This window comes from Protomyctophum parallelum (genome assembly GCF_964188405.1).
Source record: "Protomyctophum parallelum genome assembly, chromosome: 22".
Lineage (NCBI taxonomy): Eukaryota > Metazoa > Chordata > Actinopteri > Myctophiformes > Myctophidae > Protomyctophum > Protomyctophum parallelum.
Genome location: NC_139714.1, coordinates 2,773,646 through 2,799,945, shown reverse-complemented (window position 1 = coordinate 2,799,945; position 26,300 = coordinate 2,773,646). Strand labels below are relative to the sequence as shown.

Sequence of the window (26,300 nt, the reverse complement as noted above, 5' to 3'; positions counted from 1 at the left end):
GGTTAAGAGTATAGAACCTTCTAACATTAAGTGATTTCTTTTTTAATTGATTAATCAATGAAGGGTGCCCCACTGTATTGTGGACCTTCAACATTATGTTTACATCATGTTATTCTAACGACTTCATCTTCTTAGAACAGTGGTTTTCAACCCTTTTCATATTAACAAGGCATTATTTATTGGGTATTTGAGCCACGGACCACCATTTGATAACATTTGGCCTCTCAGGCCATTTTGTCCAGAATTCCATTCTGTATTGATGTTGGTACCATAGGAGAGATGTAACAATAATTTAACTCTTGAGAGTGTAAAATGAAACCATTTTACCATTTTACACTCAGGAGTTAAAGATCTATATGGGCCCATTTGGTTAGCAACTCCAACATTTACCGGGGGACTACCTTGTCTTAGAAGATCACGTAAATAAATCAAGTCTAGAGCAGTATTGCCATGTCTTCTATTATAAGTGACTTCTATTACAAGTTGGCCTTGTTGTTCTGTAACATTGCTTGTAAATATTGGTGGTTGTGGTTTTTTGTGTCCAAACGTTTTTAGAGGATTTTAGGCTAGGTTTGTGGCAAGTAAATATGAAAAGAATCATGGCATGGCATATGAGGATATTTTGGTTAAATATATTCTTCACAGTGAATGCTTTTTATGTGGAGGCCCTCAAGTTTATTGTGGTTCGTGGTTCATTATTATTTGTTTTTTCATACAGGACAACCAAGAGACCGACAGACCTCGGCCTGGTGAAGAGAAATTTATGGAGGGAATTCCAGGAGATGGAGGTGTGCTGTGTTCATTGACACTTGCAATCATTTGATTTGCTTTGATTTCATCACCTCTGAGTCAGAATGGCGATGAAAAGTCTGATGTTGTCTCCTCCCCTCTGTTACAATGGTATCAATGTTTTTCTCATCAGAGTTCCGGGGAGGTGGAGAAGGACAACCTCCAGGTGTACCTTCGAATCAGACCCTTCACCTCCTCGGAGACAGTCAAAGGAGTGCAGGTAAAACAGTTGAACACACACACACACACACGCACATATCCATATTGTACACCGAATAAGGGTCATTCCAACACACACACACACACAGTCACACCTCATAAAATAAACATGTAAGGATATTTTTACATTTCAAAATCTAGCGCTCAGCTCTCATCCGTTACTCTCAGGCTAACAGATTCACTCAACAAAACAACACACGCTAGTGAGGCAGTGTGACAAACAGGCATATTATAGCAGCATTTTGATTGTAGTTTATTGTAGACCTGGGTGGGTTCGAATCCCATTTGGAGCTAATAATGACAGATTGCACTTTTAACATGCTGCATACTTTAACTTTACGCACCGCACTATGAAGCTTCAGCATTAATTCTCAATCGATCTTCAAGCCCTATCAAAGACATTCTAGATCAGGGGTGGGTTTGACTTTGAAGATGGAGAGGTTCCACTATAGTTCCACACTCACTCCAGTCCAGAGGGCCACATTGCATATGCTGTACGTAGTATCAAAAATAGCAGATCTACAAGCTCGTGTTGCACTGCAACGCATTTTGAGCTTGTCGATCTGCTATTTTTTGCTATATTTGAATTGAAATCCTGATTTTTGTTTTTGCTATTTTTTAATTGGAATCATGAAAAGTAAAAATTGTATTTACTTTCAAATGCATTTAGTTATACTTATGTTAACTTTATGAACTTAAATGCAAATATATTGGACATAAAAAAGACAATACAATTTTAATAGTCATTAAGCTACTAATATACACTGCAGTAATTAAAGTGCGTTATGTTTCCATGTTTGCAATTATAACAGTTGAAATCATTAATATATCGGTATTCAGATATTAACCTGTGGGCCGCATTAAGTGAAGTTGGGCCCCCCTGGGCCGCCCGCCAGTTGCCCATGTATGTTCTAGATGACTCTAATATAACACACACCTGCGTGCAAACCGCAAAGTGCTACACGCATGCACAAACACACACGCGCACACAGGCTGATGTTGGGTTTCCTCTGCAGCAGGGAATGACGGTGGAGGACGCTGTCACTGTGACGGTCCATGCTCCGCCTCCAACCAACCGGGTGGAAAATAGGTTCACCTTCACAAAGGTAAGCGCATACACACACACACAACCACACGCATGCAACAAAAGCGATTTAGCCAACTCAAGACAAGACAAGGTTTCCCATGTTCGTGGCCAGTGTCTGGTGTGTTTTGTTCATTTCACATTCTGTAATACGTTGGGACTGGTTGGCTCAATGAGAGAAACCGCCAAGCCAAACGGTAACCACGGTGCTTCTATTCTCATTGGTCGAGGACCAGTCAGTGTTTACTAGTGCTGAACTCACCAAGCTATAAATGCTCTTGGGTCAGTTGGATTAGAATAAAAGCTGGATATAACAAACAATTTTAATACCAAGAGGAACTAAAATGATTATGCCAACTAAACACATTTTAAACTAGCGGAATCATTTTGGTGGAGGTGCTGGTTCCGGCCACCTGATGACGTGAAGTTATTTCCCTCCAGACTGGATGAGATTGAGAACAGTAACACCGAAAACAGTATTGATCCCAGGCTAGCTGGTAGGGTAACTGCATCCTACCTCCTGCAGTCAGAAGCTGGTGTTTAATGTTGTGTGCAGTGGTGTAAAGTAACTAAGTACATTTACTTAACTACTGTAAGTACAATTTTGATGTATTTATACTTTACTTGAGTATTTCCAATACTTTTACTTCGCATCTACATCTACAAGCTCGCATCTACATCTACAAGCTCAATCGCGGTGCATTAACAGCTTGTTTTGCCATTTTCAAAACATAATTCATTTGAAATCTTTAAATGGGACATTCTGCACAATGTCTACTTTTACGCATAAGTACATGTTGAATTGCAGACTTTTACTATATAGCAGTATTGACTTTTGCTTAACAAAATGGAGTACTTTTCCCACCACTGTTTGTCACTGTATTCAGGTATTTGGACCAGAGTGCAGCCAGGAGCAGCTGTTCCAGGGCACAGTGCAGCACCTGGTCAGGGATACCATTGATGGACGCAACTCCCTCCTCTTCACATATGGCGTCACAAATGCGGGAAAGACCTTTACATTTCTAGGTCAGTAACGCTGCAAACGTGAACATCGTTGCCGTCGGGCCTCCATATTTGAACTTGTAGTGCAGTGGTTCTCAAACTTGTTCATGTCCATGACCCTCATTTGAAAAGATACGCCATAAGAGAGGATTTTCACGGCTCTAGCAGTGATTATCAACCATTTTCATTTCAAGGACCCCCAGTTTGACATGCATTAGGCTACGGACCCCCATTTAATGGTATTTCTCTATCTCTGCGACCCCAACTTATATTGTATAATCACTGTTGTCACAGATAACTATGAAACCTTGCTTTTTTGTCACCTCACTCACAATCCCTGTCACTTTGACACGTCACCTAACTCAAGTCGCCCAATTAAGCCCATATATGGAGATCCCTGATGTCATCAATATTAGTATATAGATATATGTCAGAACCTGTTCTGACATATATCCTTTTCGATGTCTCCCTGTCCATTCATACTCTAGACGGGCCTGCCCCAAAGTTATGTGTGCAGCCAGCCGGGGAAAACTAGAGTTCTCAACAGGCCCGAAGAATAAGGCCTGGTCCTATACCTGGGCCCTTATCAAACCCTGTAAATTCTATACACTGCCCCGCTGCAACCCTTAGATCTCCATATATGGAGCTGACCTGTTCTGACATTCCATTATCTTGATCTGACCTCATCACATCCTGTACACTCAAGATTAGTCTTACTGGTTTAACTCTGAGAGTGTACAAATGGAACCAAATGGACCCGTTAGGGTATCTCTAATTTAGCTAGAACTAGGGACCCCCTAGAACTCTAGGGGGTCCCTAGAGTAGAAACTATAGTGAAATACGCACATCACTTCGTGGAGGCGCTTCGTTCAAAAAGTGTCATAGGAAAAGAGAAGGGAACCCGCATACTCATATGCTCCAAAAGATACATTTATTGATGACGTTTCGAGCCAAGGCTCTTCATCTGGTCAAACTCAAGATGTCAGTGATCCACCCACTTTAATCCCAAAGGATTCACGTTGGGGATCTGAATAGATTAGATTGTTGCTACAACGTGAATCCTTTTGGATTTACACTTTAAATACAATGTCCCCAAAGGGAATGAACGAGGACTTCCCCATCAGCCATTTTTTATAATTTCTTTATTTTATGCTGTATATATTTGAATTGTTGCCCAAGTAATAATACCTGATTATGTGAATCACTGTCTTGGATTCTATAATAATCATGCTGTCCTTTTGCTTATTCCACTGTTGTGGATTTGAGAAATGTGTAACACTGTATTTAATGATATTTCATTAATTGAACAACATGTTGTGTTGGTTCCACCCACTGACTAGTAACGTGACCCGTGGGTGTCTACTTAAGTGGGTGGATCACTGACATCTTGAGTTTGACCAGATGAAGAGCCTTGGCTCGAAACTTCGTCAATACATTTATCTTTTGGAGCATAATGAGTGTTCTCTTTTCCTATGTCCCTAGAGTAGAGACAGACACACACACACACACACACACACACACACACACACACACACACACACACACACACACACACACACACACACACACACACACACACACACACACACACACACACACACACACACACACACACAGTTATAATTCCTTTGAGTGGTGCTATATTGCTGTAATGTCTAGTCCTATGTACATAGTTGCTGTTTTGCGGACCTACCAAAGTGCTACCACCTTTTGTGCCTAACCTTATGCAGCTTTATATTTATCCTCTCTCGTATTACACCTCCTGGCATCCGAGGCAGGAAGCTATTATCTGTTCGTCATTTCCGACGCAATTCATGGAAAGTTTATCTTAAAAGAAGTTAAAATATCTTCACATTGCATTTTTTTATTTTCATTTCTGCTAAGCAGCACGCTATAGGTCTATATATGAATGAATGCTTAGATGATTTATATTTGGATAAATCTGCATGACAGTAAGGATGAAACGGACATGGGGAGGAGGCGTCGCATGTGCTTTATCGCTTGATCATTTTCAGATTGCAATTTAAATTTGTGGGAGGCAACAGTCTGGCTTGCGACTCGGGAGACTACATAAACCCAGACAGTCGGTTCCTTTGTCAACAACAGTGAACTCAGGGACACGGATACATTGTTTGAACACGTATATTGTAGAGATGTTCCTACTGCAGTGTACTCCTTGTTGTTTCACGCATGCACACTGCCGTTCACTTCCTTGTTTACGGCTCCAAAAGAATGGCTCGTAACTCCTAATCTAGGGAGCTCTCCATGGTTTTGACCAAAAGGACAAGGTTCTCTCTTCATTTCTGACTGCAGTTTATTCGTTTGGAATATTAACGCTTCTAGAGAGACTTTAGCATGACCAGCATGAAGTAGTAATGTAAGAGTATGCCTCCCGGTTTTTTTGGGGGGGAACAGAAGGCGGGGCTTTTAGAGTAAAATCTACCATATCTGCTGGCACTCTAGCGCCATAATTTTGAAGAATTCCCCCGGCAAAAATTAAGTATTAAGGTTGATGTTTTTTGTGTGTTTTTGAAAGCTCTTTCTCTCTCGTTCTCTTGCTCTCGTTCTCTCCAGGTCCAGAGACTGACCCCGGTCTGCTGCCCAGGGCTCTGGTGCTGCTCTTCGCGGTTTTACGGTGCTCCCTGTGCACACGGAGCACCGTAAAACCGCTACGATATAGCGAATTCACCAGGCTCAGTGAGAAGCAGCAGGCACAGGAAGACCATGCCAAGAACCTGCTTCTGAGTCTGGTGAAGGAGGTGAGGAGGACCGTCCGGGTGGAGAGCTGTTGAGTTGTAAATGTGTGACTGGATGGATGGATAGATAATTGGATGGATGATAGATGTTTGAATGGGTCGATAGTAGGGGTGTAACTGCATCGAAAAATCGATTTTAATTTCATGAATCGAAGTATATCGAAATGAAAACGACAACATCGATTATGTATCGTAACGTTTTGCAATGCAAATAATCGGTATCGAATCGTTTTGCTATGCCAATAATCGATTGTATCAATACTACATTTTTGTGCATGGTATTTAGCAATTTTTAGAAGATAAAAGAAAAAGAGGGGATTAATTAGTTACCGTAGTTTAAAATAATGTCAATGTATTTCAAATAGTTATTGTATCGATTTCAAATCATTGAATCGTATCGCCATAATGAACCAATATCGTCCATGTATCGTATCGTCAACCATGTATCGTGATACGTATCGTATCGCTGTTAAAATGTATCGTTACACCCCTACGTATCACTGTTAAAATGTATCGTTACACCCCTACGTATCGCTGTTAAAATGTATCGTTACACCCCTACGTATCACTGTTAAAATGTATCGTTACACCCCTACGTATCACTGTTAAAATGTATCGTTACACCCCTACGTATCACTGTTAAAATGTATCGTTACACCCCTACGTATCACTGTTAAAATGTATCGTTACACCCCTACGTATCACTGTTAAAATGTATCGTTACACCCCTACGTATCACTGTTAAAATGTATCGTTACACCCCTACGTATCACTGTTAAAATGTATCGTTACACCCCTACGTATCACTGTTAAAATGTATCGTTACACCCCTACGTATCACTGTTAAAATGTATCGTTACACCCCTACGTATCACTGTTAAAATGTATCGTTACACCCCTACGTATCACTGTTAAAATGTATCGTTACACCCCTACGTATCACTGTTAAAATGTATCGTTACACCCCTACGTATCACTGTTAAAATGTATCGTTACACCCCTACGTATCGCTGTTAAAATGTATCGTTACACCCCTATAGTCAATCACTAATGGATGATTGGATAGATATGAATAGACGTGTGTGGTGAAGATGGATATTTTATTTTCATGGATGGCTAGATATATGTTTTTGGTTAGATGGTTTAATTTGATAATTTAATATCATGCTTTTAGAGCAGTGGTTTTCAGCCAGTGGTCCGGGGACCGGTGGGGGTCCTTGAGGGGGTTCCAGGTGGTCCCCAGCTAAATGATGAAGAGTTGGTTACCAAATGGACCATTATTAGATATTTAACTCTTAAAAAAAACGTAAAGGCGTTAAATTATAGTTGAATTATACTTTGTGCGTTACTATTATTTATGAGAGTACTCTTATCTATTCTCTACTCTCTGTCTCTCCCCCTTCAGCAAGGTGCCAGCGGCATGTCTTCACTGACCTCCACTGCACCCACTTTTCAGGAAGGTTGGTGTATTTCAACTGTTAGAGTGTGTGTGTGTCACAGGCCAGCTCATGCCCTATAGACCGTAGTACTGAGGAACTATGCATGCACACACACTACACTGCTGCTTCCAATAGTAATTCCAAACCATCAAGTCGGCTGGGAAGTGTGGGTTTAACCCATTCTGACCTGTGATCAGATTCTAAAAATGTCTTCGAAATCCTGACAGTTTTCTGAAAAAGCTATGTTTCTATGTCAGTCGTTCTTTGATTTTTCAAAAATAGCAGACCTACAAGCTCGTAGCGCGCCACTCGGTGGCGCGCTATGAGTTTGTAGATCTGCTATTTTTAAATAACTAAAGCATAACGTTGTAAACGTTCGTTTGCTATGCACTATTTTCATGTATGTTATTATTTTCCACCTATCTGCCACACTATGCGTTTTTTCTAGTTATCTGCTGGACTATGCCATTAGAAACCAGCTAGATACATGTGTTGCTATGGTAACAGAACAGGCAGTGATTGTGAAGCCCCGCCCACAGCTCACCTGGCTGATGAGGGGCAATCACATTGTTTGGGCCACCTGGAGAGATTGAGTCTGTCAGTCCAGAGTGGAGGTGAACATAGCCCCTTTCGGGACCCTACGTAAAACTTTTCTGATATTTTGTTGAGTATTACGTTGGGTCCCTGCTCACTACTGTATTTTCGTATGGAAATTCCCATATGCGGATGTGGAGATTCTCTCTAAAATAGGACCCGCGGCATGTGACGCCATTATTTTCCTTGAGTTATTCTGAATTCGGTAACTTTAAGTAGCTATACATCCAGCTGCGAATATCTCCTGTGGCGCGGAAGCCGTTAAGTATTTTTAATCTTTGTTTGACCGATTTGGTCGCTTTATTTCTTCTTGTTTGTTTACCGTTTATTGTACCGCCTCCCGGTGTGCGGTTGGCTTGTGAGGCTACGTCCCTGCCTCTGATCTGCTGTGTCATAGCTATAGCGCCACTAGCTAGCCAGATAGGCGGTACAATGAGGTGTCAATAAACAAGGAAGGAAAAGAAGAATCCAAGCTTCCAAATCGGGCAAACATATATTAAAAATACTTAACGGCTTCCGCGCCACAGGAGATATTCGCAGCGGCATGTATGGGTACTTATACTTTACATATTCAGAAAGCCTCATACTGAAGAATATCGTCAAAGAGCGCGGGGAGGCGTTAAACATGTAAACATGAGCCAGTAAATGTTTTAATCAGGTGGCATGGACGACGTGGAACAGGACCCAATGCACTGGGTCGAACAAATGTCAGAAACTTCAGTAGCATTTGGGTTCTGCTTGGAGGGCTAAGGTGAACAGAGAGACAGACAGGCTACTGGAGAGGCAAGAGGAATATTTCCCAAGATCTTGCCTTATTTCCTTTCTGGAGTACTTTCCTGAATAGTGGATTATACCATTGGATTACCGACCTTCTTTCCATTTTGGATTATTTCCCTGGATATTGGATATTGGACCAGACTTTGCGAAGGAGTTTAAGGGTGGCCAGAGGAGACTGGCTACACTCGGCGCATACTGGAGACTGGTTTCCATTTGATTTATTTTGAGACATTTAAGTTAGTTTTGGACAGTGCCAGGACACTTGAGATTTACACCCATTCTTTTTGAGGCAGTTTTATTTTATTTTGATTTCATTAAGTGAACGTTTTGCTATTGAAAACTTTATTTAGATTTGATTTAATAAATTACAGTTAAACTTATTTACTGATTTCTTTAGTGATTTTATTCTGAACTGTCCCACCACCTCCCTCATTTTTTGCTATAATTGATTTATCTAATTGTTATTATTGTAATCGTTATAACGTAATGCTAACACCAAAAGGGGTTCCCGCCTAAAATGGGGTTAATGGTGTTGTGTTGCATGTTTTCTTTACAGTGGACATCTGACATTTCCCACAAGGACTAAAATGTTTTTTAAATGTTGATTTAATGTCACTGTGTGAAGTAATTAAATTTTCTGTTGGTCTAGATTGGAAGGTGCCAAGTACCATAGACTAGAGGAAGAGGGGTGTTTGTTCATGTTTATTATGTCTTATTTGTGTTAGGCTCAATTAATTGGGCCTGTGAAATGTAAATTTAATATTCCTTTAATGTCAGGTGGCAGATAGGTTTAGTTAGCTGTGTGGTGAGTTAACTAATGACCACTTACTAATTAGAGGACGGTGTGCCCCACCTGTTTAAGAGCAGGATTGCTGCAGGTGAAGGCAGTTCAGTCTCACTTGAGTCTAGTAAGAGACAACAGGGGAGAACTGCAAGCCAGGGAAAAGCCTGTAACAGTTCCTGCTTGTTTCTTTAGTATAGTTAACTTTAAGTGTTCATTTTGTTTTTGGAACGTTTTACTTTTGTAATATTTGTATTTGCACTGCACTTTAAGGTAAATAAGCCTAAAATGTACTCGTGGACCTGGGTTTTCACAATTATTACATAATTGTCTAATCACAATTATTTGAGATAATCGCAATTTTTGTCATTATAATATCGTCATCGTTTCCATGTTGAAGGTTGCTCATACATTTTGCAGATCTACAAGCTTACAAGGCCGTCACTCTGTGACATGTAAGCTTGTATATCGGATATTTCTGCTAATTTGTCCTTTTTTGTATAAAATGTCAGTAATGTCTGGGTATATTTCAGTTATCCGTTGTATCTGCCCTGTGCCTAAAAGGCAAACGGAAATGTAATTAATATTCGTCAGCTAAATGCCTAAATTGGTAATCTGTGTGCTCCTCATGGCTTATTGCTTACTTTGTGGGTTGTTGTTACCTTAGATCAGTGCTTCTTGACCTTTCCAGGCCACTAGTCCGTAACGCACCAAAGATTATCATATTTGAACTGGGGACCCCCACCCTGACATGCACTTGGAATTGTAGACGTTAAATTATAGTTTGACTGCTGCTCCCCTGGTTCCACAGAGGAGGCCTACAGAGGCGCGGTGTGCTTGTAGATCGGCTATTTTCACAATGTTTGCCTCTATCTTACGTAATATTTGAAAAAATGTCTTAATTGTGTGTGTGTGTGTGTGTGTGTGTGTGTGTGTGTGTGTGTGTGTGTGTGTGTGTGTGTGTGTGTGTGTGTGTGTGTGTGTGTGTGTGTGTGTGTGTGTGTGTGTGTGTGTGTGTGTGTGTGTGTGTGTGTGTGTGTGTGTGTGTGTGTGTGTGTGTGTTGCAGGAGCCACAAGTGAATCCAAGTTCTCTGTCTGGGTGTCATTTTTCGAGATCTACAACGAGAACATCCACGACCTGCTGGAACAAGTAACTATCATAATGCTACTGATGGAAAACGCTACATTTAGCGATAACACTACTAATATATGTACTGTAGTGCTATCTCTTTACTACTACCGTTAAGTACTCCTGCTACTGTTAAGTTCAGTTTTATTTAAGTGCTCCTACTCCAACTGGTATTGTTTCCATTACTACTTAGGCCTACTTGTAGTACCTGCGGATCTGTCGCCACGACTGATTTCAGTCATTTGGATTCCATAGAATCCTGCATGTCTTCTATTGGAAGCAGGATCCCCAGGGTCATGAAATTCCTGGAAATATTTTAAATTAGGCAAAACATTTTCCTAGAAAAGGTTTGGAATTTATCAAGGGCCCTGGAAAAATATTTGGCGATGCATTGTTCAATAATACAACATCCAAAACATTACATGAATGTAACATAAAGTCATTTTTTGCCGAAAAGGGCTGGGTGATTGCAGCCTAATGTGTACCGGACGTAACCGAAAAACAGATCTACAATCTCACAACATGCTGCAGCATGATCGTACACTATTCTATATTCTAAGCTTTATTTTTGCTACACTGTCTTTGGGCATTGCGCATAGGAGTAAGAGGCTCATTATTGCGCTGCATGATTTTTATATATAGGCCTGGAAATGTGGTTAAATATTCTGGAAAGGTTTTGAAAATCCATTGGTAAAGTGTGGAGAACCCAGTGGAAGCATAACCTGACTCGGCCAGATGGGGGCGGTATTGATTCACAGCCTGGTTCACAATACAACCTTGTGAAACAAATGTGATTGTAAAGCGCCAGCGAAAATTGCAGATCTACTGATCTACACTGTCGGCTTATTTTCCGTTAGTCATTTTAAGATGAAATGGTATGTTGTGAAGTGGTCAAACTTAGAATGCATGTTTAGAACAGCAGCAACATACGTTTAGAATGGTAGGTCTCATTCAGCCAGAATTTTTATTTAGCTTTATTCCATGAGTATTGACTATTGATTGTCATACTGCAGTGGTTTTCAACCTTTTTCATATCATATTTATTCAGCATTTGAGCTACAGACCACCATTTGATGAGATTTATCCTCCCAGACCCAAAACTAAAGAATATTTTGTTGTTGTTGCATACGTTGCACAATTCCATACTGAATTGATGTTGGTACCATAGGAGAGATAACGGGCAAACGATAAGAATCACAATTCTTCTACATTCTCTAATTGTGTAGACTTCTTGTAAATTAAGTAATACAGATGTTTAACAATAATGTAACTGTTGAGAATGTAAAATGTTACAATCTCAAGAGTTAAAGATCTATAAGGGTCCATTTGGTTACCAACTAAACTATCCATCATTTATCTGGGAACCACCTGGAACCTCTACAAGGACCACTGGTGGTCCCCGTAACACTGGCTGTGGAAACCTCATGTCCGACACTGTTACTTTTCAGGATAAAAATAAATATATAGCAGTTCGATGAGCTCAAAACGTGTCGCTTCGAGCTGCGTTTCGAGTTTGTAGATCTGCTATTTTTTCATACTTTTGTGTGATGCTGTAGTATGACCAAGTAGGGCCTCAATGGGCTCTATGCATACACACCATTTTGGAAAGAATTGGGCCACTTCTCTACTTCCTTCACAGGTGTTACTGATGATACTAATGAAGGCTCTTTTCCATTTTGGTCAAACGGAGTCAGGGTGCTGCTATTGTGCATGTTGGCTCATTGGAAACACTCTGCTACACCAGTGGGTCTAAAGGTGTCCTTGAGTGGGTTCCAAATGTCCCTGTACAGGTCTATAACTCTGAGAGTATAGAGCACCGAAGTCCTGACTCACTGTCGGTAGAGGGCGTCCCCAGGTTCATGTATTTTTTATTTGCATTATAATCCCCATAGGGGGATTTTAGATCTCTTCATAAGAACTGCGTTTGAAAAATAAACTGATCACCCCGGCCTTTTCACTCATATGGATATGAAGCATCGACTGAAGGTGGAAATGTACAAATATACCCAAAGAGTAACAAAATAAGAGTTAGAAACGAGTCAAATAACCCAGAGACTACATTTCCGGGTAGGCGGGTGGCTGCATCTGCCTGTAGCACAACATAAACTGAATGTTAATTACGTTTACTTTTATTTTATTGATATTTAATGTTTCGTGGTTAGTACGAGTTGAGTCACCACCAGCTGAGTTTACGTCAACGAGGAATCTCAGGAACGCAATGTGTTGACTGCTGGGCGTGACGTATATTAGCAGCGACATTGCCTTCATATGAAGTTTCAAGGCTTTTGCGGCCACATTAATTCCATTTTCTCCAGAAACTGGCTGTATCAAATATTAATGAACATCATTAACGACACACAGCCACTCCCCTGACCGAAAGGCCGGGGTGGTCGGAATATTTTTCAAACATAGTTCTTATATGAAGCGATCTAAAATCCCCCCTATGGGGATTATAATGCAACTAAAAAAATACATGAACCTGTGTACTGGCGCCCTCTACGGAAAGTGACGTCAGACTTCGGTGCTCTATACACTCAAGGGGAACTCAAAATTAAAAGGTTTCGAGAACACACTGTTCAGACAAATGGAACAGAGCCTTAATTCATCCTCATCGGTCACAAGCCCGGAAGTAAGGTTATTCTTTGTGCATATAGCCACCCCCCCCACCCCTCCCGACAGCAATGCTATTTGAAGTATTTCCAGTCAGTGTTCTGAATGTTTGGTCTTTGGTGTCGTCCTACAGTGTCCTACAGCTTCTAAGAGGACGGTTCTGCAGCTGTCTCAGGACAAACAGGGACACTCCTTTGTCAAAGGTAACACAAGTCACCGACCGTGTGTGTGAGTGCTGCTGCTTGTGTGTGTGTGTCTGATAACATTATTGGCCAAATCTCTAAATACTGAATTAAGCAAGCAACTTAAAAACTGTCCGGTTAAAATGAAAGTAAAATATCCGTTTAAGTCAAATGTATCACCGTGCAGTACTTTTTCCACCACTAATCGTGTGTGTGTGTGTGTGTGTGTGTGTGTGTGTGTGTGTGTGTGTGTGTGTGTGTGTGTGTGTGTGTGTGTGTGTGTGTGTGTGTGTGTGTGTGTGTGTGTGTGTGTGTGTGTGTGTGTGAAAATACTGAATCAAGCAACTTAAAAACTGTCCGGTTAAAATGAAAGTAAAATATCCGTTTAAGTAAAATGTATCACCGTGCAGTACTTTTTCCACCACTAATCGCGTGTGTGTGTGTGTGTCAGACCTGCGGTGGGTGCAGGTGACATCATCAGAGGAGGCCTACAGGGTCATGAAGGTCGGAAAGAGGAACCAGAGTATCTCTGCCACCAGGCTCAACCATATGTCCAGCAGGAGGTAACACCAGCCAATCAGCAGCTTGTATGACATGGCACAGCCAATAGAGACACACGGGCGCCACCACTTCTGGTCCGTTAGAACGGTGTACTGGCCAATCCATTGGAATTTTACTGTAGTTAGCCTACTTTTAAAATAAGAATACAAATTCAAATCAATTGATTTGAATAAAAAGGTTTCCAAATGAGTGTGCACACTAATTATCCATAATGTATAAATCATGGATAAGGGGTCAGGATAGCTTGGCCTTTTCGAGGAGGGGTCAGAATAAATTATGGACTTAGACTGTTATTCGTCTCAACTGCTATTAGTCTTGCAAGAGGCTATTTGGATAATCTTCCAAAAACAAATGAGCCTATAACCAAACACAAATGTATCTGGGTATTGCGACCTTGGTGTGTATACAGTAACATGTGGCCACTTCAACTTTATATATTTCTGATGCTAGCATTTTGACACACTGAGTATATTGTGCGTTGTATATTGAGGGGGCAGGTACAGGTACCGTATGTGACATTAAAAAACGACAAACCAAACATATGGGACACTTTTATTAGAACACCCAAATATTGCTACAGCCTCAGTAATCTGTGAAATTCCGGTAGTTTATGACGCCTCATATAGGGATTGCATTGACAGCTGCAGTACACCGTTGACTGTTCTAACGGACCAGAATGGTGGCTGTGAATTTGTAGTCCCCCATGTGTCTATCAGAAGCAGCGTTAACCCACTGATATGCTACCTTTAGCACTGTGGGGTTATTAATATTGTTTCTTTCTCTGCAGCCACAGCATATTCTCCATCCGCATCCTCAGGATAGAGTTAGGAGGAGTGCACAGCAGCGAGTAAGTCACTGTGTGCTTATGTACTTGCATTACTGCACTTGTGAGGACCAAATGTCCCCCATATAGAGCGTTGCAGTCCCGCACCCTTTCAAGACGACGACAGGCCCAGGAAATAATTCCCCAAGCATTTTTCCCATAGACATTTCTAAATGTATTTATTTAAAGATCTGTAAGCCTCGAACAAAGCCAACTCGGATCGTGACAAATCATGACAACAAACACAATATTTTGGGCCGAACAAATAATTAGAAGGAAGAAAAAAAGTGCAGGGTACAACACTTTTTGTTGTTTTTCTTCTTTGTAATTATTTGTTCGGCCCAAAATATTGTTTGTTATGATTTGTCACGATCCGAGTTGGCTTTGTTCGAGGCTTACAGATCTTTAAATATTCTACGAGCGTCGGTGTCACATACCGAAAAATATCCGATGATGCGATCACTTCAAAGTCCTCTCTTCACAAATCATGAATACAGACGTTTGTGTGTTAAACCTACTGTACACTGTGAAATCACCAGTATAAATGCATGTCCATATTGTTGTAACTTACGTGTGTGTGTGTGTGTGTGTGTGTGTGTGTGTGTGTGTGTGTGTCTGTGTGTGTGTGTGTGTGTGTGTGGCTTTCGTTTTGTGAGGCTTTCGCTGTGTGACCTGGCAGGCTCTGAACGGAGTGCTCAGACCCAGACTGGAGGACAGAGGCTGAAGGAGGCAGGGAACATTAACATGTCCCTGTTCACTCTGGGCAAGTGCATGAAAGCCCTGAGGCTGAATCAACAGAAGAAGTAAGTGTGTGTGTGTGTGGTTGATACGGCCTCAAATCAATATCACCATTTTATCTCTCTCTCTATATATATATATATATATATATATATATATATATATATATTCCCCCACAATTATTTTTAAAATATATTTTGTACACCACCATTTCACAACATTTGTTGCGATCACATTTTGTGTGTGTGAGTCATCAGGCAAAGTAAATGCACGCATAAAATAAAGGGCCTCTCTCCTCAGTCCTCATCCTCGTCTAACGCTGTCCGTACACGTCTTTCTCTCTCTAGGAACCAGCAGCATGTCCCATTCAGAGAGTCCAAGCTCACAAGGTTCATCCAGGCCTATTTCACAGGCGGAGGAAAGGCATGCATGCTGGTCAACGCCAGCCCATGTGCGCACGATGAGACAGTGAATGTTCTCAAGTTCTCCGCCATCGCTCAGAAGGTACACACACACACACACACACGTACTCACAGAAAAAGTTGCTTCTGTGAGACTTGGTTAGAAATGAATCCTTCAACTCAGAACTTTTGCATTGAAGTGATGCCGCCGTCTGTACAGTAGGTCTTGACATCGGGTTGGGGGCAAAAGTTATTTGTACTAGTCCTTACCCGTTGTGAGATATTTGCCCCCCCCCCCCCCCTTGTGGCCGTGAAGGGTACTGCGCCCGGGTGCGTTTGTAATTGACTAATAAATTAATTAATGATCATTAATGTGTCAAATCTAAAAAAGGGCTTCGTTACGCCCTCCATATGCATATGGTCAATGCCTGTGTGAAAAGTGGGAGTGATGGGTGCATGCAGTAAGGAGTTACGGCACTGTTTCTGACAGACACACACACGGACACACACACACACACACGGACACACACTCAGACATTCGGTTAATTATAGTATGATATGATGTAGTGGAATGACATACACATTAATGTACACACACCACATGTACGTAAAGTACAAGTGATGAGCACAGCACATGCTTTATCACAGTGCCCCATGCACAGTACATTTCTCCAGTGAAGTGGTTCTCATGGATCCTTGAATTTAACGGTAAGGTCCGGATAACAATGACGATAACTATAAATGTCATTTTAAGATTGATTCTAACTCAAATGGATGACAGCGTAACGATAAAACTATAGACAATGATCTCATTTGAATCACTTTCAGCGTGATTTCATGAATGTTGGAAGCATTGACACCCATTCAAAAATTTAAATGGACCCTCCTGGGGTTTAATTTTACGCTCTCAAGAGCAATTATTGTTACAAATCTGCATTGCTTAATTTTTCAAGAAGTCTACACATTTAGAGAGAATGTAGAAGAATTGGTAACCCTTCATTTTACGGTACAGTAATTACCCGGTAATGCCAGGTACTTATACCTATTATTACCAGGTCATTACCGTCCCGTAAAAGGAAGGGTTACCGAAGAAGGGTTACAGCATGGAATCGTGGACAAAACGACTGTTGGATAAGTTTTTCTTGTCTTATGAACGTCCTTCATATGAAATGGGCTGACAGGTATTTCCTCTGTATCCCTCCACCGTCCGTCTCTCCAGGTTGTGCCGTTGAGGCCCGTCGAGCCCTCTGTCGCCCAGCGAGCGTCCAGGGAAGTGTCGATGCGCATAGACAACGTGGGTCGGCGACCGAGGGGGAGGGACACCATCGCCTGGGAGAGCTCCAGCTGCCTGGACGACGTGAGGGGAGACTGCAGCTCCCTGGACGACGTGAGGGGAGACTGCAGCTCCCTGGACGACGTGAGGGGAGACTGCAGCTCCCTGGACAACGTGACGGAAGACTCCAGCTGCATGGAGGAAGAACAGGAGGAGAGTGTGAAGGAGGTAACAAGGAGAGACGGCGGCCATTGAGATTCTTTTGTTTTTAATGATTAATTATGATGGTGCGACACTTAAGTGTCCGTTGCTAGGCAATGTTTGGCTAGGCTATGATCCGTCCAGTAAAAATGATTCCCCCTCGTCCACTGCCATGCTAATTGAAATCTAAAACCCTTTAATCTCGGATTCTTGTCCTAGATTGTGATTTCTGATCAACGGTGATGTTCACGGCTCATTACTAAAGTGTTGCTTGCCTCGCGGTGACAATATTTATAGAACTGAAATATTATAACAAATAATCAATACTTTATTCAAATTGATTAATAATCAATTCATATTTTGGGCATGCCATTATAGGTGAGAGTTAGAAAAAAGTTGAATGTAAAAAATAAAATGTACACGCTCTTGTTCAGATTCAGAAGCATCTTAAAAAAAAACCCTAAGGGTCTTGGGATATTTCATAAAAACAACCGCTAAAGCCTCGACCTCTACTTACTTCAACTGGTTGGCTTAACATAGAACAGCAAGTGCATAGGTTTAGATCGGGAGTGCATGACCACAATTCTAGATGAGCTATATTGTTTATGAAACTCCTTCGTTCTAATGATCACAGATTTGGACTTCATTAGGATTGAGCGGTGAGACTTCATTTTGCTTTCAGCCATGTTAATGTGTTGTCTGTCTGTCTGTCTGTCTGTCTCCAGGTCCAGCAGACGGGTGCTGTGTCGGTCTGCCAATGCGTTGTCGGTCAATGCAATGACGCATTAGTTCTGGAGGCCAAGGTCAGAGCGGAGGCGGTCGCGGAGTTTGAGGTCCTCCTCCATCAGAGAGAGAAGGACTACAGGTAAACGCAGTCAATAAATATAACCAATCGGACATACTGCATGTATGTAACATGTACTTTTAGCAGTGGTATTCAACCAGTGGTCCGGGGACCACCAGTGGTCCTTGAGGGGGTAACAGGTGGTCCCCTGCTAAATTATGGAGAGTTGGTAACTAAATGGATCCTTATAAATCTTGAGTGTAAAATGAAACGTAACATAACATGAAACCAAGAGTTAAATTATTGTTAAAAATCTGCATTGCTTAATTTACAAGAAGTCTACACATTTAGAGCTACATAGCCGATCTACAAGCTCTGCAAGATCTGCTATATTCACAATATTTGTGGGATAGTTCGTTGTGGGAACGAATGTAACTGTGTGTGTGTGTGTGTGTGTGTGTGTGTGTGTGTGTGTGTGTGTGTGTTGCAGGCAGGAGTTGGACCGTCAAGCTGCAGGTACGTACATGCACACAGACCCACCCCTACTGAGTTTGCTGGTAGACAAATGACCAGTGTTTTCAAGTGCCTTCTCTATCCATCTCTTACTGTGTTTAATCTATTCTTTATAATGTTCGATATTTGTTTTGAATGTTTGTGTGAACGTATGTGTGTTACATTATGTTTAGAGATGGCTGAGCTCCGGACAGAGCTGAAGAGGCTCAGGATTGAGGTGACGAATCATGTTAATTGCATGGTCTTTTTTTTCTCTCAAATTCAGTCTCAGTTTCAACTCAACGGCTTATTGAGCATTTTATTAATTTTTTTGTCCATTTCTGACTTTGTCTCCTATTCCATCTCTCTCTTTCTGTAGGTTGTGCCGCTGAGGCCCGTCGAGCCCTCTGTCGCGGCCCAGCGAGCGTCCAGGGAAGTGTCGATAGACATAGACAATGTGGGTCGGCTTCGGCGACCGAGGGGGAGGGACACCATCGCCTGGGAGAGCTCCAGCTGCCTGGACGACGTGAGAGATGAGGAGGAAGATGAAGAAGATGAAGAAGATGAGGAGGAAAAACAGGAAGAGAGTGTGAAGCAGGTAACTGTTATGGAACAAAGGGAGACGGCGGCCATTGAGATTCTTTTGTTTTTAATGATTAATTATGATGGTGCGACACTTAAGTGTCCGTTGCTAGGCAATGTTTGGCTAGGCTATGATCCGTCCAGTAAAAATGATTCCCCCTCGTCCACTGCCATGCTAATTGAAATCTAAAACCTTTTAATCTCGGATTCTTGTCCTAGATTGTGATTTCTGATCAAAACGGTGATGTTCATGGCTCAGTACTAAAGCTTTGCTTGCCTCGTGGTGACAATATTTATAGAACTGAAATATTATAACAAATAACCGATACTTTATTCAAATTGATTAATAATCAATTAATATTTTGGGCATGCCATTGGTGAGAGTTAAACAAAAGTTGAATGTAAAAAAAAAAGAAAGTACACGCCCCGTTCAGATTCAGAAGCATCTTCAAAAATATTTCATAAAAACAACCGCTAAAGCCTCGACCTCAGTCTACTTACTTCAACTGGTTGGCTTAACGTAGAACAGCAAGTGTTTAGATTGGGAGTGCATGAACACAATTCTAGATGTGCTAAATTGTTTATGAAACTCCTTCGTTCTAATGATCACAGATTTGGACTTCATTAGGATTGAGCGGTGAGACTTATAGGGGATTCACACTATGGTCCCGGGTGCGCACTCGGAACCACTTGGCAGATGTTGTGGTAGTGTGAATGATGCGTACCGTTCCCGGGAGCGGATCGCCCAACCGTCCCCGGGACCGCATGGGGGGAGGGTCTCTGCACCGTTGAAGTGTATTCAGATACGGATCGTTCCAATGTGAATGCATGCAGTCGACGAGCCAAGCGTCAACAAAAAAAAACACAGCCTCTGCACGATGCGTAACACCAGCGCATTTCTCAACGCCGCCCTTCTCCTGTTGAATCTGCTTATACGCGCAGCACCGCGCTGATCTTATTCTGCGGACTACACGTGGCTCTTGGGCTTTGCTTGGCACAGTTTCCAAAGTAAAACAAAATAATAATAATGCTAAAGTAGAATCCATAGCAAACTAATACACTGGAGCACAGAACTGACTGACACAGTGAATAGCAGGCAGGCTGACAGTGAAGTAGTATAACGGCAAAAAGCCAAAGAGGCAATGCAATTCAGTGTGTCTGGATTTATTTGAGACAATGTCGCACAGTTGATGGTCAGTGTCCGTGCGCGCCAGCCATCAAGCACACCGTCATCAGGAGGATTAAAGTGTGTTATGCAAGTGTACCCGGGTGCGTTGTTGAATCTCGGGCAATGTGAATCATGGCCATCGGGGACCAGGCAACCGTATTCGGAAACGGTTCCAATGAAACGGATTCAGTCCGTCTCAGTGTGAATCCCCTATAAATTTTGCTTTCAGCCATGTTAATGTGTTGTCTGTCTGTCTGTCTGTCTCCAGGTCCAGCAGACGGGTGCTGTGTCGGTCTGCCAATGCGTTGTCAGTCAATGCAATGACGCATTAGTTCTGGAGGCCAAGGTCAGAGCGGAGGCGGTTGCGGAGTTTGAGGAGGTCCTCCTCCATCAGAGAGAGAAGGACTACAGGAAAACGCACTCAATAACCAATCGGACATACTGCATGTATGTAACTTTTAGCAGTGGTATTCAACCAGTGGTCCGGAGACCACCAGTGGTCCTTGAGGGGGTTACAGGTGGTCCCCTGCTAAATTATGGAGAGTTGGTAACCAAATTGACCCAGGAGAGTCCATTTGGTTTCATGTTATTTTCTCAAGAGTTAAATTATTGTTAAAAATCTGCATTGCTTAATTTACAAGAAGTCTACACATTTAGAGCTACATAGCCGATCTACAAGCTCTGCAAGATCTGCTATATTCACAATATTTGTGGGATAGTTCGTTGCGGGAACGAATGTAACTGTGTGTGTGTGTGTGTGTGTGTGTGTGTGTGTGTGTGTGTGTGTGTGTGTTTTTTTTGCAGGCAGCAGTTTGACCGTCAAGCTGCAGGTACGTACATGCACACAGACCCACCCCTACTGAGTTTGCTGGTAGACAAATGACCAGTGTTTTCAAGTGCCTTCTCTATCCATCTCTTACTGTGTTTAATCTATTCTTTATAATGTTCGATATTTGTTTTGAATGTTTGTGTGAACGTATGTGTGTTACATTATGTTTAGAGATGGCTGAGCTCCGGACAGAGCTGAAGAGGCTCAGGATTGAGGTGACGAATCATGTAGCAGCAGCAGCAGCAGCAGCAGCAGGAGGAGGAGAGGAGAAGGGACCGGCCAGGAAGAGAGGTAGCGACAGAGGGAGGAGAAAGTGATGAAGATGATGAGTCACTTGGAAAATGACTTTATTATGACATGACTCTGTTCCACGGGTGAATATTGTGGAAAACAATATAGCCTATCTACAAGCTCACAACAACGCCTTCCTTTGCGAGGCGTTGTGAGCTTGTAGATCGGCCAAATTGTCATAGTATAGTTTGTTTAAGTTTTATGCAGTAATGGTATTTCTTGTAGGTATTAAACAGGCTTTAATTGTTTCCTCCCCCCAACAACATGAATTGGGACCTCCTGGAGGCGTCCATGTGACACCATTCTTGTGTATAGTCTCCACCCTTTCCAGCTGATGATAGAAAGTTCTTGGTTATATTTGTGCTGTATATGTACAAAAACAAAATGGTGACAATACTTATTGTTTCATCCTGTGTGTCATGGCAGAGAGGGCGTTGACGACGAGACCTGTGAGGGAAAGACCTGCATCTCCAGGTGTGATGATGCATGGTTTACTTACCAATAGAGATGTACCGATAACATGTATTCCTTCCCGATACCGATGTGACATCGGTGTGTAATTAAAAATCACACCGGTGTGAAGTGAGGGGTGCTCTTATCATCGTACATCATAGTGATGTAACATATTGATTTGCTCAGACATATATGACGTAAATTCCCCGTTCATTGTCAATGGCATTTAATGTTTGTGTTGGCACAAAAAGCCATTTTGCTCAGACACATGACGTAAATGCTCCTTTCATTGTCATTGGCAAATGTGACACGAGTTAGGACAAAAAGCTGTATATAAGAGGGGCTAGCGACACTCAAAAATCACACTTGTGTGAAGTGCGGGGTGGTCTTATTTATCGTCATACATCATCATACATCACATTCCGTGCTCAGCCAATCAAATCATCACTAATATGTGGTACACACAAAGCTGGGCATAGGAGGGTCTAGCGCCCCTAAAACAAAATAAATCTAGGACATTGGTTCTCAGTTCCAAATGGACCCATTCTGGGCGGGAACCCCTTTTGGTGTTTTAAGCATTATGTTATACTTTAGCTATTGAAAAATAGCAGCTCTACAAGCTCATAGCACGGCACCGAGTGCCGCGCTACGAGCTTGTAGATCTGCTATTTATTTATTTATTTTCGTGAAAATGTGGCGCAAATGTTTGAATATATATTCTTTCACAGCGAACGTTTTGAACTCAAATCTTTGCTTCTGGGGGTGTCCCTGGAACAACATATTTTTAGATGGGGGTCTGCATCCAGATAAATAGAGGTTTTATGTTGCAGGCTAGTTTGTTGTGTTAGCCACCTATAGCCGAGCTTGACTCTCATTGACTGTCACCGCCGTTCTTTGTCCATTATCTATTGTATCCCCTTTATTCTGATAAAATTATGGTCAGAAGCCTACTTGTTGTATTTCACACAACAATAAATCCAATTTCGGCGAACTGAAAGAGCTCTAGCACTGTGCACTAAACACTCAAACACCAACTTTATACACTTGATGCACATCTACTATGTAGGGCTTGTAGGCCATCACAATCACAATGGCGCCGGTAGGTGTGACAGCCTACTGTGACGTCAGCCTTGCATTCCCAATTCTGGTGGTCCTTGACATGAAAAAAGTTGAGCACCACTGACAAACATAGGTTTTTCAGAAAACTGTTAGGATTTAGAAGGAATTATTTTTAGAATCGGCGGGAAGCAGGGACATTTCCTTTTAAAAATAATGATGCATATCTATAAAAAAAAAAAACCCTAGGTCACGATTGATTGATTGACAGAAAAAAGCACTAAGACTACATCAGGGTTCTACTTTTTCATCAGGACACGATGACAGCACAGTCATAATATATTCTGGTTTAGAGGGTGTTATTAGGCTGTAGTGTAAATCAATTAATACTCAGATCAACAGGAAAATCAGCATAACTTATAATTCATTATCATATGGTTGGTTGCCATGGTTGGTCTCTGGCTGGAAAATGTACAGGAAAAAACAGGCAGAACTAGAACTGCACTCTGTCGAGTGCATGCTTGCTTGTTGCACACTAGTATGCCATAAATAGCCTACTAGTGTGCAAGCAGAGCGCGCAAGTACTTTCGGCCGCTACAAACTGTCAAATCTCAGTTTCTCTGTGAAGGAACGTTTGAAATGTTGAATTATTAGTTTGAACTATTTGCTACCTACCTACCTACTTTATGCATGTAAAAAAGTATTATTAAGTATGGTACAAGTTTCTATCTATAAAAGAAATGCAGTTTTATCGATTTAGAACTATTCTGGATCCCTTTTTAGTTTCTCAAAGAAAAATAAATCATCGCTATCCGATGAAAAGAAAGGTATATAAACTGAAATTAAATATGTTATCACGTATACAGTATAGGCTAATTATTTAATTATTTATTGTAAATTGTCTCTCATACTCATATGTATTAATTAATAAGACACTGAGTAATGTCACTAGTTACACCCAGAGAACACCATTCATCGTGGGCAAACTGATCCGCCGTGAGTCCCCTGGCTGAAACAGCCTGTTGCGATGGACACGCCCCCAAGCCAGTACAATTTCTGTTTCCCTATCGATACGAAAAAAATGGCCGGCGCATTATCTACAAAAATCTCGAGTGAATAGCAGCCATGTCATTGGTCATGTTAATCGAAAAAGTTATTTATTTACTTCATTATAAAGACGCTATAATAGTGAAATTCCAAAGGGCTTTTACAATGGGTTGCAATGGGATGACGTAGGATAGAAGCTCACCATGACACGCTGTTTTGGGTCGGCCCTCTCCGGCGTGGTGGAAGGGATTTGTCAGAGTAGTGGCCACTAGTCCGCTCTGACTTCATACAGCATTGAACAGGCTGTATAGTCAGCCTTAAGGTCATTACACACTGGCGAATTGGCGACGCGATATATTTGTGCGAATAATTCGCATTTAAAAAAAAAAACAATTGAAGTCCATGCAAGCTTCCACATCAGTGGCGAATGTGCGAATGTGCGAAAATGCGACCGTTTTCGCTTTTATTTGTTCGCTCTGGTGTCGTATTTTGCAGGCGAACTGCAACATGCAATATTTCGCATTTTCAGATCGCTTATTCGCATCACGTCGCTAATTCGCCAGTGTGTAATGACCTTTATAGTTGCATTTTCGAATATTATCACAACTTTGTCATTAAACTGAGAAAGTATATGCCAGTGTGATACTATGCCTTTAACAGGTCTGCAACTATTAGTGTACACTAGTAGAAACGGAACCAAATGGACCCTTACAGGTCTGTACCTCTGAGGGTGTGTACACTACAAATGGACCCTTACAGGTCTGTAACTCAGAGTGTACAATCAGGATAGAGAGAGGTTTTGTACTACTATATAATATTATAACTTAAACTTACCATTATGTGCAAAAGAAATTGAGGCCCAAAATCGAAGAACAGCCACACATTGCCTGAGGCCTCTTGCGATGGAAAAAGCTCATGAACTGAAAAGGGCTCTCAGAGTTATGGGGGTCCTTGAAAATAAAAATGTTGAGAACCACTGTACTCGAATAAATGCATACAAATTACACTAATTGTTAAAGTGCAGCTACAATTTAGTACAATAATAATGTAAATAGTACAGTGAGAGTATAATAAAAGTAGTGCAACATCAACTGAATAATTAAAAATACACAACGCTCTTGATAGATTTCATAGATACAGTAACTTTGTACACTTGTTTGACAGCACTATCATCAGTGTATGTTGGATTCATGTTAAGCCATTTAGACCTGGGAACACCTATTTGTTTTCAATCATTAGCTTTTTTTTGTTTTTGGCTAAAAGTTCTCGGTGGTTAAAACAGGGATTTTCTGAGGACACCCTGTTGTAGACCCCTGACTAGGACAGAAACGCAATCATTTCACCAAATCAAGTACAAATGATCTTGTTAGTCATGTGGCAAATGTCTCTCAAACTGGGTTTTGATATTTCATCCCCGTTCAAGTCTTTCTTTAACCACATGTGTGCTTCATGATTACAGTTGTCAAGATTGCTCATGTGAATTTGTTTTTTCTTTGCTACAGCAGGTAGAGCCTTGAGGCCACTGAGGAATAAGGCCCTCAATTACAAGGAACCATCGATCGCCTGGTGAGTGTTTATGTCAGGGGTGCCCACACTCTTTTAACCCATTCTGACCTGAGATCAGATTCTAAAAATGTCTTCTACATCCTGACAGTTTTCTGAAAAAGCTGTGTTTCTATGTCAGTCGTTCTTCGATTTTCTTTCAATAGCTAAAGCATAAAGTAATGCTAACACCAACAGGGGTTCCTGCCCAAAATGGGTTAACGTGAGAACTACGTGAGGGTTTTTTGAATGAGAACTACTTTTAAAGTTACCAGCTCAACATCTATCCCCACCCCCCTACAGTATCTGTGGACATCAATAAAGTGTCTTAATATAAAAGGATGACCTTAATTGGGTAACATAACCCAGTGTATTTTATTCATACTGATATTAATAATTGATTTAGTACTTCTCACTAACAAGAGTATTGCCTAGGAAATGTAATGCACAATAGTCCTAAATTGTGATTGTCTCTTTTTAATTAGCAAACTGAGGTGTGGAGACAAAGGGACGTCCACCTTCCAAACCAAGGACTGAGGAGACCAGGGCCGGATATAGGCATGGGCATTCTCATTCTCATTTTCCAAAAATATATATATTTTTTTTGTTTTCTTGCACAGAATTTGTGCAACTAATGTATTGAGTGAGAAGAGATTTGTACTGGATTTGTGCAAGCTAAATAAATGTTCTTACTCTT

The 26,300-nt window shown here is 41.5% G+C and overlaps 2 protein-coding genes across 2 annotated transcripts; both read left to right on the top strand.

Moving 5' to 3' along the window:
- Nucleotides 1-719: 719 nt before the first annotated feature.
- LOC310853611 (kinesin-like protein KIF20B) lies at nucleotides 720-18,228 on the top strand (the record flags this gene model as incomplete). Its single annotated transcript, XM_083758003.1, has 14 exons — nucleotides 720-788; nucleotides 923-1,009; nucleotides 2,025-2,114; nucleotides 2,980-3,118; nucleotides 5,669-5,853; nucleotides 7,256-7,316; nucleotides 10,512-10,591; nucleotides 13,314-13,383; nucleotides 13,814-13,925; nucleotides 14,711-14,770; nucleotides 15,403-15,549; nucleotides 15,832-15,988; nucleotides 17,105-17,386; nucleotides 18,085-18,228. The coding sequence occupies exons 1-14, from the start codon at nucleotides 783-785 to the stop codon at nucleotides 18,226-18,228; spliced, it is 1,620 nt and encodes a 539-aa protein (XP_083614129.1). The 5' UTR covers nucleotides 720-782.
- A 603-nt stretch (nucleotides 18,229-18,831) lies between these two features.
- LOC310853610 (uncharacterized protein) lies at nucleotides 18,832-26,140 on the top strand (the record flags this gene model as incomplete). Its single annotated transcript, XM_083758002.1, has 7 exons — nucleotides 18,832-18,873; nucleotides 19,015-19,233; nucleotides 20,654-20,832; nucleotides 21,190-21,215; nucleotides 21,386-21,505; nucleotides 25,564-25,627; nucleotides 26,089-26,140. 7 exons carry the CDS (start codon nucleotides 18,832-18,834, stop codon nucleotides 26,138-26,140), a joined length of 702 nt encoding a protein of 233 aa, XP_083614128.1.
- Nucleotides 26,141-26,300: the final 160 nt, after the last annotated feature.